Source organism: Schistocerca americana, chromosome 11 (assembly GCF_021461395.2).
Source record: "Schistocerca americana isolate TAMUIC-IGC-003095 chromosome 11, iqSchAmer2.1, whole genome shotgun sequence".
Taxonomy (NCBI): Eukaryota; Metazoa; Arthropoda; class Insecta; order Orthoptera; family Acrididae; genus Schistocerca; species Schistocerca americana.
This window is the reverse complement of record NC_060129.1, coordinates 44448274-44470375: the sequence shown is the minus strand read 5'-3', so window position 1 is coordinate 44470375 and position 22102 is coordinate 44448274. Positions and strand designations below refer to the sequence as shown.

Genomic DNA, 22102 nt, shown 5'->3' with positions numbered 1-22102 from the left:
ACATTTATTACAGGAAATAATAGGAATAAAAAACTGAAAATCGGTTATTTCGAGTGGTTTTAACAGATAGTTAAACTAGTGTCAGGAAAAGAGAGATAACCAAAAACAGGTTGTTTCAGCAATAACTGCCATCCCTAGTACTGACTGAGGTATCTGGTAAGAACTCATAAGCCTCTCCCTCCTCACACTTTATCCCCTCCAGTACCACTTCTCCCATTTTCCAGGCTTCACAGAAACTCCGTTGCATACCTCGCAGACTACCACTTGCAGGAGGAGATGCTGCGAGGAGGGATGGGAGGGGGGAAGGTCCAGCCACAGCCTTAGGGCACTTTGCAGAACTTTTCTCTCCCTCTGCAGTACAGTGAGAGCTGTTACAAATCTTCTCAGCAGATTAAAACGGGGTGCCAGACCGGGTTCAGAACCCAGAACTCGTCACTCGTCCAGAGGCTCCACCCGAGCTACCCGGTCGAAACTCGTTACTCGCCCTCGCAGCTCCACTACTGTCGATACACATTTTCCGTAACCTTCGAAGTTCGGTCAGTAAGGAGCACCGTTCCTGGCTGGAGTCGCAGTCTGGCACACAGTTTTAATCTAACAGGAAGTTTCAAAACCAGAGAGCAAAAGATCCTGCCGGGCAGAGAGCGGCACCTACCTGCGTGAGCGCCGAGCACTCGACGTACTTGACGGCCTTCAGCTCCTTGGCGAGCTTCTCGCCCTGCTCGAAGCTCACCGGCTTCTGCTTGTTCTTGGCCAGCTTCTCGATGGTGGGCACGTCGTCCCGCAGGTCGATCTGGGTCCCCACCAGCAGGAACGGTGTCTTCTGGCAGTGGTGCGTGATCTCCGGCACCCACTGTGGACCACACCACACACCGTCAACCGCTGTGTACTTGCGAATGGAGTCAAATTCTCCCTTTCTATGCCCCCCTCCCACCACGTCTCAGTTGAAAGGTACGTACCATCCCACGTAAGAGATATCTACGGAATAATTATGAAAATAGGGTTCTCTCGAGCAAACACAAATTCTTCTCGTTTGACACCCAAACATGTTTCGGTGAAGTTTCATCGATGTCAGTGGATTCATTCGTTTTCCTAGCTTTACACCACAAAATCCCCAATTCCTTAACCCTTTCAGACCCCACCGGCTACAACTGCAAGCGTTAAATTTTAGAGTGTATTAGCTGCAATGGAAATATTTTTCCTCAATGGAAACCTAGTGTGCACATCTGTGCACGCTTAGTCTTTACATCGTGCACAAATGCTGCCAACAGCTGGGTGTTACTGTAAAAATATCAACAAATGCATGTGGCAGTGCACAACAGCATGTAACCCCAGAATTCACTGAAGTTGTTGGTTGGTTATACTTCACTGTATAAATGAATATTGTTATTATTATTATTATTATTTGGCATGTTAAATATTGAATTATCGAAATATTTATTACAACAATGAATATTTCAAAATTAATTATTTTAGTCCCTAAACAGAAGCCAAGTGTACAAAGTATATTCATATACCTGTATAAATCTTGCATATAAAATCATTAAAAAATCACCTAAGAGCATTTGAACATTAAGAAAAATTTTCCTTCCTCCACAAAAAATTCTGGTCTGAAAGGGTTAAAGAATCAAACTCCCATCTATGACACAGCTTTAAACATCTGATTACAATTGAATTAATATATTAAATATTTGACGGTACACATGTAAGCGAGAAATACACTCCTGGAAATGGAAAAAAGAACACATTGACACCGGTGTATCAGACCCACCATACTTGCTCCGGACACTGCGAGAGGGCTGTACAAGCAATGATCACACGCACGGCACAGCGGACACACCAGGAACCGCGGTGTTGGCCGTCGAATGGCGCTAGCTGCGCAGCATTTGTGCACCGCCGCCGTCAGTGTCAGCCAGTTTGCCGTGGCATACGGAGCTCCATCGCAGTCTTTAACACTGGTAGCATGCCGCGACAGCGTGGACGTGAACCGTATGTGCAGTTGACGGACTTTGAGCGAGGGCGTATAGTGGGCATGCGGGAGGCCGGGTGGACGTACCGCCGAATTGCTCAACACGTGGGGCGTGAGGTCTCCACAGTACATCGATGTTGTCGCCAGTGGTCGGCGGAAGGTGCACATGCCCGTCGACCTGGGACCGGACTGCAGCGACGCACGGATGCATGCCAAGACCGTAGGATCCTACGCAGTACCGTAGGGGACCGCACCGCCACTTCCCAGCAAATTAGGGACACTGTTGCTCCTGGAGTACCGGCGAGGACCATTCGCAACCGTCTCCATGAAGCTGGGCTACGGTCCCGCACACCGTTAGGCCGTCTTCCGCTCACGCCCCAACATCGTGCAGCCCGCCTCCAGTGGTGTCGCGACAGGCGTGAATGGAGAGACGAATGGAGACGTGTCGTCTTCAGCGATGAGAGTCGCTTCTGCCTTGGTGCCAATGATGGTCGTATGCGTGTTTGGCGCCGTGCAGGTGAGCGCCACAATCAGGACTGCATACGACCGAGGCACACAGGGCCAACACCCGGCATCATGGTGTGGGGAGCGATCTCCTACACTGGCCGTACACTACTGGTGATCGTCGAGGGGACACTGAATAGTGCACGGTACATCCAAACCGTCATCGAACCCATCGTTCTACCATTCCTAGACTGGCAAGGGAACTTGGTGTTCCAACAGGACAATGCACGTCCGCATGTATCCCGTGCCACCCAACGTGCTCTAGAAGGTTAAGTCAACTACCCTGGCCAGCAAGATCTCCGGATCTGTCCCCCATTGAGCATGTTTGGGACTGGATGAAGCGTCGTCTCACGCGGTCTGCACGTCCAGCACGAACGCTGGTCCAACTGAGGCGCCATGTGGAAATGGCATGGCAAGCCGTTCCACAGGATTACATCCAGCATCTCTACGATCGTCTCCATGGGAGAATAGCAGCCTGCATTGCTGCGAAAGATGGATATACACTGTACTAGTGCCGACATTGTGCATGCTCTGTTGCCTGTGTCTATGTGCCTGTGGTTCTGTCAGTGTGATCATGTGATATATCTGACCCCAGGCATGTGTCAATAAAGTTTCCCCTTCCTGGGACAATGAATTCACGGTGTTCTTATTTCAATTTCCAGGAGTGTAGTTTAGAGAAGGTATGAAACTATGCTTAAAGTTTGTTGGTAGCAACCAAGTGCTTTCATTATGAAACATAATAATGCAATCTGGGTAATTTGCACTCCATTTTAAGAAAAAACAAGTTTTTCATGCATCTCAATACTATCACATCATATCTCCTGAAGGAAGTAGGAAGGATTCTAGAAACTAAAGGGCAGTCACTCTGATACCAAATTGTGCCAAGGTATACGAAAAGATCCTGGAGGGCAGAATCAGAACAAGGGTCGAGAACAAATTGAGAGAGGAACAGCACGACTTCAGACCTGTTGACTCGTATGTGCAGTGAGTCAGCTCCAGAAGCATCACTATGAATTTGGGAAAGACCTCGTGATGGCGTTTCTCAATATAGAAAAGGCATTTGATAGTGTCTGTATAAGAAAGGTCTGGGAAGCACTAGAAAAGAAGGGAGTGGAAAAAGAGATAACAAGCAGAGTGGAGGAGACATACCGTGGAGTTGTGTGGAACTGGGAAATTAAAGTATGGACTGGGTCCAGCAAACAAATTGTGTGAAACATGGCAGTGCTTTGTCACCTTTCCTCATCATTGTGGTCTAGGAGTAGATAATAAGTAGGTGGTAAAAGAAACTGAACAAGACAAGATGAACACAATGACGACTTGATGACCTGGGGAAACAGGGAGGAGGAGACTCAGGAAGCAAGCATGTGAAGAAACAGAGACAGTATGGATTGAAATTTAATGTTAACAAATATGAAGTCCTTGTTAAAACTAGAAAGAAAGTTAGACCACCTAGCAGAATAACGACTGGAGGTGAACAATTGAAGAAGGTGGACAGTGTCATATACTTAGGAAGTGTGATAGAGGAAGATGGAAAAATGAGAAAGAGATAGTGAATGTTGCGGACAGTCAGAAAGATTGCTGCAAAGTGTTAAGAGCCTGGTTTGGAACAGAGATGGCCCACAAAAAGGCAAGGAAGTGATATGTATAGAAGTTACTACAGCCCAATGACCTACACGTCTGCAACGTGGGTAATGAAGAAAAGAGAGAAGCAGATAGCAGGCATGAGGGATGAAGTTCCTCAGAAGCAGGATAGGAATAACAAGGAAAGACAGGGCGAGGAATGGAAGGGTAAGGGAAATGGCAAGAGGAACCCTTGCAGAGCAGGATAAAAACATCAAGGCTCAGATGGTACAGGCACTTCAAGACAATGGAAAAGAAGAGGTTCCCAAGAAAATACACTAAATGGAAGAAAACAACCGAGATGAAGACCGAGGATAGGCGACAAAAGTGTGGAGACGGGTGTCAGAGGGAAGAAAACTGTTCACAATGATCTCCAAGAAATGTGTGTTGAACAATGACTAATTATTCAGGCGTGTTTAGTGGTATATGTGGACACTGATGGCAAAATGTGATGTGAATACAGTCGGTAATAAAGAAATAATATATTGAACCATTGTGTCTGATGCTGAAGTTTCATTGCACGAATGTGGAAAATGAATGAGCAACAAACTTTTTTCCTTTCATCTTTTTGTGGGGGATGTCAGCAAGAAAATGTTTTGTACAGATTTGAAATTGTATGTTTTAAGCTTGTCAGAAGCTGCAGCATCGTCTCTGTCTCAAATACGGGATCAAAAAAGTCCCAATATCTGCTTGCCACCAGTTATGTTGCAGTAACGTTCCGCAAGGTTTCGGCTGGAACTGGTATATACGAAATGGCATAACAACATTCTCACTAGTGTGGAGGTCGAATGCTGCACTTACGTGTATTAAAAGAGAAGTGACGCACCGAGCTGAAGCGAGGCCATCTCCGACGAGAGGCCACTGCCTTTGTCTACCACTGTAATGATATGCACTTCAACCGGCTGCGCACTTTTTACCAATTGTTCAAATAAAAAATATACACGGAGATGTAATTCGTCTAATGGAACTAGTCGAAACTCTGTTTGCATTGTGTCATATGCATTTTGCTTCTTTTTATTTTGAAGCACCTTGGTTACCTGTAATACATGATTTTGTATATAATAATTGTGTTATATAATAATTACCAATTTCTTACTGCACTAAAGTCTATTTTTTATTCTCTTGTCTCAGGTGACACAACTTCTTGTAGCACAAGTTTTCTCAGGTTAAATTATTATTTGTTCCTACATACAATTTGTGATTCTATTAGAGCATATGCACAGTCCTGAATTGTACACATTTGGTCTGCTTACACAGGACGCCAACTTTCGGTGTTTTACATGTACATTATGACTTACCACCTCACTTCCACTGTTAACTCTGCTTTAATTTACTCTGCTTACTGTACACAGCATTTCCAGATGTTAGTCTGCGCTTTTCATTTGTCTTTTGTTTGTATTGTGGCATCCAGGTGTAATTTAAGATCCTTTTATTTTTGTGTTTTACAATCATCACAACACAAACAAAAGAAAAACGAAAAATGCAGTAATAATAGGAGCACTGCGCATAGTAAACACACCAAACGGAAACTCAGTCAACAGTGCAAGTGAGGTGTTAAGTCGGTATGTGTTTGTAAAGTACAAAAAAATGGACAGCCTGGATATGTAGACCAACTAAGTACAGCTCCAGGACGATATGCACAAATAAGACCACAAATCTTGAATGGGAACAGTGGTGGTTTAATGTCACGAAACTGGTCCTCTAAAAAGTTTGTCCTCGGTCCTCGCCTAACAGGACAATAACAAAAAGCTATAAATTATTCACTGTCCAGTCACATTAAAGTGACCAGATGTCAAAAGCTTTAACAAACATCTTTTGCAGTGAGGACTGCTGCGAGATGCACAAGAAAAGTGTCAATGAGGTTCTGGAAGATACCGAAAGGGATGCGGAGACATGTCGATTCCAGAGCTGTGGCCAGCTCTGCTAGATTTCTCAGCAGAACAACCCGATCGAGGTGTTTCCACAGATTCTCGATCGGCTTTTAAGTCCGGAGAGTTTGGTGACTAGGGGAGTACGGTAAATTCATCCCGGTCCTCTTCGAAGCACACACGTACACTGCGAGGCGCGTGACACGTCGGCAGATGCCACTGTGCCGAGGATAAGCGAACTGCGTATGGAGGTGGATGTGGTTCCCCAGGACACGTGCATCTGTGAGCTTCTCAAGAGTGACAAGATCACCAGGGAATACCACAAAAAAACATGTTGTCTCCCCTCCAGCCAAGACTCTTACGGTGATTGTCGGAGGGTGTTTGTTTCAGTCCAAGGGAGCATAAAACACGATTCGTCTGAAAGTCACCTGTCACTACACAGTGGACTTCCCGTCGCGGTGTCAGCAAGCAAATTCCAACCTCCGTTGCCGACGAACGGCAATTGGCACGGGTCACAAACGAGGTGCCTGCTGTAGAAAACTGTACACGGCAGTGTTTGCCGAGCTGACATTCGGAAGACACTGTCGGTAACTCCTCAGTTCACCTGAGCTGTCAGATGCTCGACAGTCACACGCACATTCACCCGCGTACATCTCCGCAGCCACCGTTCACCCCATCATCTACGAACCGTAGTGCACCACAGCTGCCTCAGCACTTTCAAATAGCAAATTTTGCCACAGTGACACGACAGCAGTTTACAAATTTAGCTGTTTTGGAAACGATCGTGCCCTATCTGATGTCAGACGAATAGCTCCATTTCCACAATACGATGACTGCACGGTTTTCCATAACCCCATACACACTATATATACGTTCAATTGCTACTGCTGCCACCTGCTGACCTGTGAGTAGTTATTGCACGGCGACATCGAGCAAACACATCTCTGATAAAGTACGAGCAACTGAGGAATGACAAAAAACATAAAAAAGGCAAAATAACACACAGGAGTAGGAAGACAGCAAGAGGAAAACCAAATAATGTAAATTTATCGAAATAGTATGACAAACATTTTGAACAAATGCTAAATGGAAGGAAACCTAACTTTTTGATCGATGTAAAAGGTGCAATACCTTAGGAATGGGACTACGAGTGTTACATCTCGCTGTTGAGCAATGCTGACAGTGGAGAGTAACGGGCTTTTGATCAGGACTGTACACAGTCCACATTAACCCAGCAGTGCAAATTTCACCAGCAACAGCAGTGACTTGTCAATTTTACCACAGGTAGACTACAATTTGTAAGCAAAGTGGATCTGTTCAGCCACAGTTAACCATTTTCACACATTTCCGCCACTCGGCACTGCATACTGCAACGAGTCAGTACACGGCGAGTAACACACGAGCCACTGCCACACGTGACACGGAAAACACTGTGTGTCCGGTCACTCCCGTTCGAATAATTAATGTTCACAGAGAAGGCAATCACTGTCACCCGGTGGGCCACAGATCGTAAACACGACCATTAAACTTTGTTTCGCACACTGGCTGGTATTCTCAAATGAAGATGCTCTACACACTGCTTCAGTGTACTCCAACACGGTCACCGCCCAGTATACAAACTGTGTTCATAAATTCCAGTGACCTTTCTGTCAGAGACAAGCCGAAAGGATAGGACGCACCGCTCCACGTCGTAACGCAAGCTACGAGTGCTTTTCTGAACGAGTGACACGCACATGCTGTGTCCGCAGAGGCAAATTTCCTCAGTTTCAAAAACGGTACCCCCAAAACAACCGAAAATAGTGTACATTTTTATATTGTGTTCCCTTCAGAACTGTTTGCCTGTCACCACCTGATTTACAACCTTTTCCACCTCAACCGCCCACACGAAATACGATAAGTCAATTTACTTAAACATAAGTCAAAAACAGATAACTAGTTTCAACACATTTTCCCTCCATATTTAACAGGTGCAGTCACAAAAGGTACCAAAACAATAGCAAACATAAGCTTAAAAAAGCTCGTACACCGATTAACTAATACGTACCTTCTCCTTCACATTTTCAAACGAAGACGGAGAGACTACCGAGAAACATACGAGGAAAACATCCGTCTGCGGATAGCTCAGTGGTCTCAGCCTATCGTAGTCCTCCTGACCTGCAAAGACAATTACCTCATTGCAATCAATCGTAGCCACAAGCATTCTTGGCAGTGGCAAAAATAATTTTATAATCACAAGATGCACTTTGAGAGAATCCCTCTGACACAGTGCACAGCACATACACATTATGCCAAAATGCATCTCATCACGATAAATAAAGTTATTTTAGCAATCGAGACAAGTGTCTATATGGTTGGAGAGCTCCTTACTTTTTGTCCAATGTGAGAAAGTACGAAAAATATCTATTTATAGTTTTCTAGATGCAGAAGTCCCAAGAAAACTTTCCCAGAAATGTAATCACAAGAAAAAATATTACAAATAACTGCAGTATTAGAGCAAATGGACCACTTCCTTCTTCAGCTGCACTATTTGTAAATTATACCAACAGCTTACAAAGTTGCAGGGACATGTTACAACAATTTTTGTTATTCCACCAATGTAAAGATTGTACAAGCAACTACGGACTCTTAATATTTTGATCTTATGAATACTCCATCCAGACATACAAACACGTACTCTTACACAATGGACTGCACGCACAGACATACTGAAATACGAAACGTGCTCAACAGTAAACTACAGTTTCTGCCACTGCCACACCCAGTACGTAACCCTGGAGAAGCCGAATGCAGCTAATTTTAGTAGAACCAGAGAGTGGACTTTAAGTAGAAGAATAATGTGCACAGATCATGGGTACACCGCACCATAACACACCATTACTTACTCCCCTTCCCCCAACACATGGTCACATGCACACTTGCTTAAGTCTGATCTTCTGCCACACACATCTGCAGCCACCCTCCTCTGAGTGGCTCCTTTCTGTGCTTCCCCTGTGCTCCGTCACTCTAGCCCCTCCAGCCACCAATTTCCCATCACCCCCCCCCCCCCCCCCTCCATCACTAGCTACCTACTTCCTAACTATCTTTCTTCATTTAATCACTCAATGTTATTAAAGAAAGATAAGGCTTCAAATTTCCTTAAATTACAACATATATAGTGACCGTAATGATACTCCAGGGCATAAGGCAAATTCCAACGTCTTCTTACTAACGAACGATACTAGCAACAACAGTAATTTACACACTGTTGTTGTTGTGGTCTTCAGTCCTGAGACTGGTTTGATGCAGCTCTCCATGCTACTCTATCCTGTGAAAGTTTCTCAATCTCCCAGAACTTACTGCAACCTACATCCTTCTGAATCTGCTTAGTGTATTCATCTCTTGGTATCCCTCTACGATTTTTACCCTCCACGCTGCCCTCCAATGCTAAATTTGTGATCCCTCGATGCCTCAGAACATGTCCTACCAACCGATCCCTTCTTCTTGTCAAGTTGTGCCACAAAATCCTCTTCTCCCCAATTCTATTCAATACCTCCTCATTAGTTATGTGATCTACCCATCTAATCTTCAGCATTCTTCTGTAGCACCACATTACGAAAGCTTCTATTCTCTTCCTGTCCAAGCTATTTATCGTCCACGTTTCACTTCCATACATGGCTACGCTCCATACAAATACTTTCAGAAACGACTTCCTGACACTTAAATCTGTACTCGATGTTAACAAATTTTTCTTCTTCAGAAACGCTTTCCTCACCATTGCCAGTCTACATTTTATATCCTCTCTACTTCGACCAACATCAGTTATTTTGCTCCCCAAATAGCAAAACTCCTTTACCACTTTAAGTGTCTCATTTCCTAATCTAATTCCTGCAGCATCACCCGACTTAATTTGACTACATTCCATTATCCTTGTTTTGCTTTTGTTGATGTTCATCTCATACTCTCCTTTCGAGACACTGTCCATTTCATTCAACTGCTCTTCCACGTCCTTTGCTGTCTCTGACACAATTACAATGTCATCAGCGAACCTGAAAGTTTTTATTTCTTCTCCAAATTTTTCGTTTGTTTCCTTTATTGCTTGCTCAATATACAGACTGAATAACATTGGGGAGAGGCTATAACCCTGTCTCACTCCCTTCCCAACCACTGCTTCCCTTTCGTGTCCCTCGACTCTTGTAACTGCCATCTGGTTTCTGTACAAATTGTAAATAGCCTTCTGCTCCCAGTATTTTACCCCTGCCACCTTTAGAATTTGAAAGAGAGTATTCCAGTCAATATTGTCGAAAGCTTTCTCTAAGTCTACAAACGCTAGAAATGTAGGTTTGCCTTTCCTTAATCTATTTTCTAAAATAAGTCTTAGCGTCAGTATTGCCCCACATGTTCCAACATTTCTGCGGAATCCACACTGATCCTCCCCGAGGCCGGCTTCTACCAGTTTTTCCATTCGTCTGTAAAGAATTCGCGTTAGTATTTTGCAGCTGTGACTTATTAAACTGATAGTTCGGTAATTTTCACATCTGTCAACACCTGCTTTCTTTGGTATTGGAATTATTATATTCTTCTTGAAGTCTGAACATTATTCAATGTTATTAAAGAAAGATAAGGCTTCAAATTTCCTTAAATTACATACACAACATATATACTGACCGTAATGATACTCCAGGGGATAAGGCAAATTCCAATGTCTTCTTACTAACGAACGATACTAGCAACAACAGTAATTTACACATTATGGAGAGAATAACATAAAAATATGTCTAATATAAATATTCAGATATTGTCTTTTCATTTTATTTTATTATACACGGAGAGAACTACACCGAGTGACGATGTGCGTCTTCATCGAGAGACTGAAGGCTCGGCGACATAGCGAGAGGAATTCTAGTCGGTAGGAGTTACCGACGTATTTAAAGGACGAGAAAATATATTTAATGTCAAATTATAACTGGTGCAGAAAGTTTACCTTTGAAATGTTATTTACAGGACATAACATGTTTTGATAGTAAAGAAGTAATCAAAGCTTTGATGATGGAATCCAGGAAATCAACAAGGGAAATACATCTTAACAAAAATGCTTGTGCCACAAAAGCAAGAGAACTTCAGACAGTACGTTACACTACACTACACTTCAAAGTGACACAGTGTGACGGGTCCAAAAGTAACGTAAAAGTTTTAAGTGTCGTCACAGACGTTACATCATCTTAATTTCTTGTACTAACAGCAGTGAGATAAGGCGGAGAATTGAAAGTATGTTAGCATAAGGTTTTTCTTGTGTGTTCATAAGAAAAGAAAAAGAAGAAGAAGAAGAAGAAGAAGAAGAAGAAGAAGAAGGTTATACCGGTGCTGTGGCACTAGCCGCCAGTAGTAGTGAGGGACCAAAGATGGCAAAGTTGCACTCTCCACCAGCAGTAGCAATCCATGGTGAAGATCATACATCCGCTGGAGCTGGTCACGCAACCAGTACCAAAAAGCTGGAGAATATAATGAATTAATAGTAAAAGTAATAACAGCTGTTGGCAGAGCACTTGCCCACAAAAGGAAAAGGTCCCGAGTTCAAGTCTCGGTCTGGCACATAGTTTTCATCTGCCAGAAGTTTCGTATCAGTGCACACTTTGCTGGCAGAGTCAAAATCTCATTCTAATAACAGCATTGTACGTTTGTTTCACGAATGGTTCCTAGATGGTTTTATACATGGGCAAACAGTCAGTGGTGTACCAGACCTTGAACATGTCAGATCTTTTACAGAGTAATGGAGTTACAGCAGATGAGACTAACTAGTGAGCTGTCTTGCCAATGGTCACTGTTATCTGTTCGGTTGGGGCTATTCAGAGTATTAGTTTCTGGGTAAGTATTTAAGGAGACATCGGTATGTCTAAGGTTAACACTGACTACCAGTGGTGGTTCCACGGTGCACTGAATTCTGGTCACTGTTATTAAATTCCGATCAATGACAGAAAATCCCTGTAGGTGGCTGTAGGTCTCACAGGCTTTAAGAACTGATTGGTACTTTAGTATGATGTAGTAAGTGGTGTACCTGGAACAGACACTGATACCTGGCACTTGGCTTACTCTACAATCAGTCATCATACTGACTGGTTCCATGCATATTAACTAATATCCTGTTTGTGAGCCAAGGACTTTGGGCGTTTGGGATGTGTGTAATTAAACAATGGAAAATCCAGGATGGAATAATGACAATATTACAAAAAGAATAGGTTGTTGCTCACTGTACAGTGAATAGATGTTCAGTAGGACACGGGCATCTTTTGTTGTGCCTATGGTGAGTAGCAATATATATATTTTTATGGTACTGTTATACATGCTATTAGGTGGTCAGCACACTGCAGCGTGAGTATTGCAATTTTGTTGACCAAACTGGCACACATTGAAGTAACAGCTGTAATGGGGATATGTGGATTTAGAATTCTTGTTGAACAGAGGACTCGGATTTAATTAATTTACAAACAGGCACTAGTATTTGTGATAGCGATATTCTGAAGTTGTGGCCGTACGGTGGAAGTTGCTCATTAATTGTCGAGTATTTCCCAATAATAGATAAACAGTACCCAACTGCAATCATTTGAGTAAACACAAGATGAAGGTACTACTACTTTCAGCTATACGTGACGAATGGCTTTAATAAGCGGGGCACAATCGTGGGTTTGCGTAGAGCCAACACCGTAGAGGCTAAAATCTTTTTTGCATTATTTTAGTTAAGGCCCAAAAAGTTACTGGTGTGTAGGCTTTTCGTTTCATTTCTTTTTTTATTAATTACCATTATTTCTCACGGGTTAACTTTTGATAGCACCTGTTCACTTGTATCATCGTCATGCAGATGAAATAAAGATCTACAAATTACTGATAGGAAATAAATATAATTTTCCACTGAAATGGATTAAAGACCCCAACAGGAGAACAGAAATATCTTTATTATTTGAAAGATAAACAAAAATAAAGAATAATAGAAACTGAAAAACAACACATGCTAAAGAAACAATATTTTATTGAAGAAAGTATAGCAGCAGTTATCAAATATTAGATTTTGGCAAAGGTTTCACAGATATCTTTGATTAAGAAGGATTAGGATGAGAATTTTATTAGAAGTTTTGCACCTTCAATTAATAACATGGAGTTGTTATACTGTCGGCATAGGTATAATGACTAATAATAGTAGTTTCCGCAACAGTTTTATCTTATAAAAGAAAGAGAATAAGAATTTATGTAAGTTAACAAGAGACAAATACAATAGTCAAGTCAAAGCCTACAAATACATTGCTGGATTAGTCATAAACTATACCTATTGGCATTAGTAACTGAGAAACTGGAGAGGTTTTGCAAAGCATGTTTCGTGAATAAAAGTACATAAATAATTGGTAGGTTATTATTTCAAGCTTAGCAACTTGTGTATAATTAAGATATGATGATCAAAAATACACAAATACTACGTTATTAATTGAATTTTTTCACCTAGTCAGTGATGCGTGCATAGTCTCTCTTAACATCAAAACCCACTATTGAAATAAGCATAAGATTTAATTATCCAAGGATCTCGATGTAGTGGTCAATCCATTAAGATTTTGTTCACATAACTCGCTAGAATTAATAGACATTACTGGAAAGCTAGTAGTCTACAGTTTGCAGCAGGCTCGTTACCGAACTACTCGTGCAAGCTCGCTCGTGCCCACAACTCATCAGTGAGCGACCGACTGGCACACAGAGAGTAATGCTGGATGATGGGGAGGAGAAGGAGAAGGAAGAGGAACTCGAACAAGACAGCTCGGCACGAGAAACTACTGTCAACAAATCTATTCTGCGACTGCTAACGTTTGTTCTACGGAGATGTACCATTCTGCTGTTGTTAATTATGCCATTCGTGGCACACTGATTTCCCAAGAATATTACATTGATGAGAAATGACAATGGAATGTAATTTACATTTTTTTTAAACTGGTGATCTGAAGAATGTGGCGCAGCTACGTACACGTAGAGCATCACTCCACGATGACAAGCACAGTGACAGCATGCTCAGATATACTGTGTCATGTACAATACTGTGTGTTGTGTTGTTTTTTGATTTTCAACTCAGGATGTTATTTCACGCTTCACATATTACAGAATCTGCAAACCCGGAAAGGTTGCTCATCCAGGTCTCCAAATCGAGAGCCACGATACGGTGGCCGATACGAGCTACTGAATGTCATTTTCTCTAACTGATTACGGCCGGAGGTACGTACCCGGAATAGAGAGATGATGGTGCCCAATCCGAAGCCGTATACCTCGTCTCCTGATGTGACAACTCGTATGAACCCGTAAACATTATGTCGTGGAGCCGGGGAGTGTCTGAGGTTCCGTAACCTGCCACTCGAGCCCATCTAGTTCTGATGTGAAGCACCTGTTTTCCTGGAGTTACTTCAGGCTCTCTGTGCAGTGCTCAGTCTGATACGATGTAAGCAGATTCTAACAACTGTGACCGTTCCGACACGCCGAATGCAAGTTTGCGAGACAGTTACCTATTCGAAGCATCGGCCGGTTTAGCAGGCACCGAGTGCGTCCGTACTACTGCTTATCGTACAACAGTAGGCAGAACAGTAGAACATCCGCATCGCCAACTCGAGTCAGGCCTTTGGTGTTATGCCACACAAATTTGAATGGAGACTTTATCCACCGTGCTCCTCGACCTCCGTACATCATTTAAGAACGACCTAAAGGCTACAGCAGCTGTATTAGTGTACAGACAAACACTGTGCCTATCAGGGGAGTTCATACACATTGTGACAGATAACGCAGCAGATGCGTGAGAGTTATTCACCAAATTACAAATGCACATCTCCATCCACATCCGTACTCTGCAAACAACCGTGAGACGGATGGCAGAATGTACCAGTTATTAGGTTTTCTTCCAGTTCCATTCACACATTGAGCGAGGGAAGAATGATTGACAGAATGCCTCTCTGCGTGCAGTAATTATCCTAACTTATCCTCACAATCCCTGTGCGAGTGATATATAAGAAGTTTTAGTATATCCCCAGAGTAACCATTTAAAGCCTGTTCTTGAAGCTTTGTTAATAGACATTCTCGGGATAGTTTATGCCTGTCTTCAAGAATCTCCCATTTCAGTTCCTTCGGTATCTTTGGGGCACTCTCCCGAGGATTAAATAAACCTGTAATCATTCATGCTGCCCTTTTCTGTATATGTTTAATATCACCTGTTAGTCCTGTCTGGTACAGGTCTCCCGTACTTGAGCAATATTCTCACATGTGTTGCACAAGTGCTTTGTGAGCAATCTCTTTTGCAGACATTCGACAGCTGCAGCCAGTGACATCTACAGAGCAAAGTGGAAGATTCCTGTTCATATTCGAAGACCTCTCCAGCTGCAACCGTGTATTCATACGGAATGACACGACGTGGAAGCCGCTGCAGCTGCCGTACGGCGGGCCGTACGAAGTGCTCGGTAGATGTGACAACACTTTCAAGATAGACATCAGAGATGTGCCTACCACCGTATCCATTGGAAGACTCAAATCTGCCTTCTACGATACGCGAGATGCGATGAAGACGGCCGGGCCTGCATCTGCCAAAGATAAAGATGCAGTACTGCAATTACACGTCCGCCAGGATGCTGATGAGATACGACAACTGACAGGTGCGGTATCGAAGAACGTGACGCCCAGTATAGGTCCCCCATAAAAAGCTGATACCATCGAATTGGATAACAGAATACCTGGTTTCCAGAATACAATGACAAAGCATGCTGGACATTGTGTCCAATGCAACCTCAGATACTGCTGACACTGGGGAGAGGGATTCATGTAGAGCACCACACCACAGCACAGCGGTTGTGTGCATAAATATTCTGTCACATGTAAAATTGTGTGTTTTGTGTTATTCTTTGATTTTCAACTTAATTTAGTATTCCATCCTTGATGTATTATGGAACCTGATGCACATATACATGTGAGTATCAATATAATGTGATTTAATATGTAGAAATAAATCACTGACTCTCAGAAGTTAACCACATACAACATATGATTTCTTACAACTGTCTTTTTTCAAACGATATTTAAATTTACATCAACTTTTAATTCTATTTTCGATACAGGCCTTCTTGGCTGAAAGCTGTGTGTGTGTGTGTGTGTGTGTGTGTGTGTGTGTGTTGTTGACAAAGGCCCTACTAGCCAAAAGTCTTTTTGTTGTGTCTATCTGTGATTCAGCATACCCGCTATATGGTGAGTAGCAACTTTCCTTTTCACAATATTGTTACATTCCATCCTGGATTTTACATGGTTTAATATGTTATTCAAATAGAAAAAAGTGTACTGGGACAGCCTAATACTGTTTTATATGTACAGGGTACACCATTAGTAAATATATACAAGCTGTATAAGCAAGATAACTTTGTCAAAGGGGAGTGGCCTTACTGTCACCGATCATAGGGTACAGTAGTATCACAGCTGTCTATTACTCCGGCACTGTGCAGCAGATACAACACACCGCATTTCCACATATTCACCAAATCTTTGTAAACAACAGCCTAAACATTCTACCAGTCATTCAATTCCTCAACAATAGAAATCTGCTCCTCGGTGATGGAGCAATTTGAGAACTACTACGTGAACATTGTCACCATTGGAAAAATCTCTTCCCCGTGATATATTCTTTAAGCCCCCCAGATAGCTGGAAATCACACAGCACAAGATCAAGATTCCCTGACCACTGCCACCGACATCTGTGTGGTCTCTGTCATACTGTCAGCACCATTTTGCTAAGGGCGAACACAATGTTGCATACAGTTAGTGAGTAGCCAGAATTTCAAGGTGGATCTATATTGAATTTAGATGTTACGTCCCAAAGAATGGTAACATCCTGCACATTTCGACTTTTGGAGGACATTTCTAGTTGCCACACCATTTTACTCCCACACTGTGATGTGCCTGTTATCTGTACTGCAGCAGAACTTTCTACAAAACATATACTCTGTTCTGACAATGTGCCCCTCTTTTTGCGTAATGGTCTTAGCACGAGACAACTTGTGAAACCTACCCTCTGAAGTCTAAATGCACATGGACAGCAGTCTACTTTTGTCTTTGAATAAAAAATTTGCAATTGTACATACATAATATTGTTGCAGTATGTGAATGGAGGAAATAATTTATTTACTCTTTGATTATTTTTAATGTTTAAGTCAGTTCTTAAACTGCCACACACAAAAATGGAACATCACAGTGTTCATAATAGCAACTGTTACTGTTAATGGAAACTCCAGGTTGGAATATCAACAACATAGGAAAAGATAGATTGCTACTTACCATAAACATGACACATTAAGTTGCAGACAGGCACAATTAACACACACACACACACACGTAAGCTTTTGGCCACAGCCTTCGTCAGGAAAACAAAGAGAAACTTGTGTGAATGAATGGTCTGTGTTTCTTCTTCTGACAAAGGCTGTGGCAGAAGGCTTATGTGTAAGTGTCTTAATTGTGCCCGTCTGCAACATAATATGTCATCTTTAGAGTAATTAGCTATTTGTCTGGTACTGCTTTTGTTATATGTAAATCTCTTTTGCAAACGCACAGATACCACAGTCCAGTGGAGATGCTTTGACAGAACAAATGCCAAAAGAAACTTTCACTAAAATTAATAATAGTTGGTAGTAAAAGGCAGGAAGTGCTGTTGCCAATAAAGACAAAGCACGGATGAAAGTAAATACGAAAGAGACAACACGACAAAATTTCCAGGTGCACATACTGATAAGAACTTAAATCAGGACTCTCATATTATCTTTTCCAGTGGGAAACTGACAATTGCAGCCATAATCATGTCAGAAACTATTTCACACGAATCACCCAAGTACAAATGACAGCTCCACCAACACACTGCCTTTTATGCCTCGGTATGCGATACCACCACCATCCATACATGTGTATATCCCAATCCCATCACTTTTGTCACCTCAAGTGTACTGCAACCTGCTGATTATCCAAGTTAACACAGACCGAAGATTGCACAAATAACTGAGAACACAAATAATCCAAAACACACAATTTTTAATGGAAACTGCATTTACAAAACATGCTCCACATCACATCTAAAGTCCACTGTGGAAACTTATTTACACAATTAATGGCACCTCATTTATAAAATTATACTTAAAACACATTCTGTTTTGGACCACTTGCTTTTGGTTAACTGAAGGAGAAATAATTTTCCATTTTATATGTTTCTGTTTTCCATGTCTTTTTCCTGACAATAGTTTGTATTTTACAGTCAAACCATCAGTACAGCCACACGAATTCTGTTCCATTCACACAAATGACACACCGACTCATTTCACTGCCTCCGTCTGAACAGTAACGGGTTCCTCGATCGTACATTCTTCGATCTCTTCCTATAAGGAACACGGGTTGTTCACAATATTCGTCACTAGGCAGTCCAAATTGCAGTTTCACAGCCATCACTACTTAAAAAGATGTTGACATTTTCGTGATCTGTGTGTCCGTAACAAGAAATTTATGCTCCAACTGAAACATTCATTCCAGATGCAACAGAATACCTCAGAAATAGTATTTTAGTTTATTTTTCAAAAATTGATGTACTACGGATGAATAGTTAGTAGCATCGCGTACTAGTTCCTCCCCCAGGAAGGAGAGGACAGGCTGAGAAGATAAAGAAGGAACAGCAGGACACTCAGACCCCAGGACGAAAGAGACTCGTGCTGCAAGGACAAGGGTAGACGAGAACCTAATAATTTCTGAATGCTCGTGAATTTTGTCGGTCACAATATTCGCAAGTGCCCTCCCCCTGTTTTTAACAGAACAGGTGGCCCTCATTAGATATTAATGTGGGGTGTTTCCACCCTGCACCTTCACAAAAGATCGAACTCTGCCGGAAACACTTCCAATGAGGTTCAATGTCTGCGGAGGGATGGCAGCCCGTTCTTCCTCGAGGGCCGAAACCAGTGTGAGCAACGACGTCAGACACTCGTCTCCAGAAAAAGTCGACGCTCTAATTTGTCCCGAAGGTGTTATATTGGATTTGGGTCAGAACTTCGGGCTGGACAGTCCATCTTAGGAATGTTGTTAATGTTCTTGTTGTTGTTCACAAACTCCTGCAAACTGCTCCTCTACTTTACACAATACAAAATGCTGCAAAATGTGTTCACATCCTCCTGCATTTAGTGTTAAGGGGGCCACACCCTAAGCACAAAAAACACCTCCATACTACAAAACTACCACCTCTGTACTTCCATGACGCCAGTACCCACACTGGCTGGTTAACATTCCCCACAACCTTCCATCCATTTCCCACATAGTACAATGTGACTTGTCACCCCACTCATTTCCAGTCATCCACCTCTGGGGGCTTAACACTGAGTACAGAAATGTGTGGCTAACGAGGAGCTGCTAGACCACACTGAACTTCATTTTTTTTTAACTCTCCCCACACAGTTACTGTGCTAGCTGGACTGTCGGTAGAACATTGGAACTCACGAATAATTCCTTCCGTCGATTTCAGGCAATTTTTTTTCGATGCCCGACGGCCCCTGTTCGTTAGTACACAATGTCTACCTGGTCCCCGTTTAGCTCTAGCCACTCCTTCAATTTTCACTTTACAATAACATCACAGACAGCTGACTTTGACAACTTTCAAAGGGTCGAAATGTACCTTACGGATTTGGAACTCAGGTGACAACCGACGATTAGTCCACGTTTAAAGTCTTAACTGACCCACTCTGCTGTTACCGCTCCTCTACTGATAGCACAACACTCTCTGCCTCCTTTTATACTGATGGGTCCACGTCTCGTAACATCTGAGTGTCAATTCCCGTCGCACAGGGGTGTCCGGATACTTCCGATCAGATAATTTATATGAAATAACACAGTTGAAACAGTGACAATGCCTTCTGGAAGTTTCTACTCACCAGCAGTATCAAAGAGGCCAAGCGTGTAAGGCTCACCACCGATCATCACCGTCACTGCGTAGTTGTCGAACACCTGGAAAAAGCACAAAAATAATACATAGCACCACTTTGTAGGAAATTCTAGCCAAAACAAGCATAAATGTTAAATCCATGAGACAACAAATCTCATTCTTATCTTTAATCTCTAGCAAGACTCGAACAAAATTATGGAAAGGACAAATTGCTACTCACCATACAGAGAGATGTTGAGTCGGAGACGGCAAACCAAAAAGAAGGCTAAACATGTGAGCTTTCGGCCAACAGAAGGCCTGTTTCTCAAGCAGACAACACACACACACACACACACACACACACACACACACACACACACACACACAAAAAAAACCACTGTCTTTGGTCTTTGCCCACCAAGGCCACAACGAGTAGGGAGACACGGAAGTCACATGTGGGTGAGTTGTGTGAATGTGAATGTGTGTGTGTGTGTGTGTGTGTGTGTGTGTGTGTGTGTGTGTGTGTGTGTGTGTGTGGGTGGGTGCGCTCTTTAGAAGAAGGCCCTCACACATTTAACAGTCTTCTCGGTGTGCCTGTCTGCGACTCAACATCTCCTCTGTACAGTGACGGGCAATCTGTACTTTTCATAAAACTGTCATTATTCCAGCTTGGATTTTCAATTGTTTGACTTTGCATCATTGTAACACTGTCACACAAAGCTGGGACATCACCACATTAAGTGAACCAGTAAAGCGTGTAAATTCAAGACATTAAAACTGTGTGCTGGACTGTGACTCTAAATTGGGATCTTTGTCATTTGGGTCCAACGCTCTGCCAACTGAGCTACTCAATAACAACTCGCGACCCATCCTCACTGTTTTACTCTGCTAGCAGCTCACCTCCTACCTCTCAAACTTCGTCGGCGTCCTTCCAGTAATACTAGCGGGATTTGCACTTCTGGGAGAAAGGACGTTGCAGAAACACGGGTCAGACACAGCCTGGGGTATGTTTCCAGAATGAAATTTTCACTCTGCAGTGGAGCATGCACTGATATGACGCTGCAGAGCCCGTCTATAATATTCACTAAAAGGTAATGCACACTGTACCTAACTACTCTCCACTCACAAGCCGGTTCCTTTCAAATGGGTAGTTATCGACAGCAACTCTCTAAAATAAAACAAGTAAATGTACCAGAATTACAGTACACCTACTTGCACAAAATTCACAAATAGGCACTGCTCATAGCTCTTACACGAAAACCTTGCCCTCAAATATACTTCTCACCAATACCTATTTCAACCAGAATACCACCCAATGTGACACAGTTCGGAAAAAGCCTGTAAAGCGAAACGGCTAAAGTGCCGACAGACCTGCAATCGCCACCTGTGAGGGGTCGCTAACGTGACGCATCCACGACACCTTTCCATCTGTCCCCAAACGTGGAAATGTGAACTATTCTAATTCATTTATTGTGCCATTACCGCAAGGGAGGAGAATATTATCAGTAATAAAACAGAATGAGCAGCATTTAATGTGATTGGGAGTTATCCACAAATGAGAACTGCCTCTGAATAGATTATTGCTCCACTGTCCTCATCACAACCAGAAACTATCAATATAGCTGGTATCTTGCACAAATCAAACTGCTACAGAGCTGTGCAGTACACTTTAACGTAATTAGTCAATACTAAACCCTCCACCTGTGATTCTTTAAAGAATTAAACTCCCAGGTATAAAACATCATACTTCTTGAACTATATTATCTGGCACGTAAATTCAGTGATATACGCGAATACCCTCCACAACTGTTTCGCAAACAGAGTCATTTGCAAGGAAGTAATAAATTAAAACATCATACCTCCTGATGTTTCACTGCACGAATAGCAAAAATGACATTATCCCCTAATACTAGATGAATATAGAGTGTGTGTGTGTGTGTGTGTGTGTGTGTAGTATGCACAATACGAGTTATGAAGACTCAAGATATAGTAACTTTAATATTTTGAGTTACTGTGTTAAACCTTAAATATAAGATTACATGTCTTAATGAGTCTACTACATCATTTTAAATTTCATCCATAGTTACATGAAATTTTCAAAATCAGATTTCAGTGGCTTCTGGAAGACGTCCAAAAGGCAACATGCAACTGGAAAATTCACCATGATGGGCCATTGAGTTATACTGATATTGATTCTCAAATGTTAGCTAAAAATTTACAGTCTTTGCC

At 42.4% G+C, this 22102-nt stretch overlaps 1 protein-coding gene across 1 annotated transcript in view; it reads right to left on the bottom strand.

Moving 5' to 3' along the window:
• The window catches only part of LOC124553574 (cdc42 homolog), a 53215-nt gene that overhangs the window by 22414 nt on the left and 8699 nt on the right, over positions 1-22102 (bottom strand). Inside the window, exons 3-5 of the mRNA XM_047127418.1 lie at positions 19884-19956; positions 8003-8112; positions 653-850 (exon numbers count right to left, since the gene is read on the bottom strand). Coding sequence (XP_046983374.1) covers positions 653-850; positions 8003-8112; positions 19884-19956 — 381 coding nt within the window. The remainder of the gene's footprint in view (positions 1-652; positions 851-8002; positions 8113-19883; positions 19957-22102) is intronic.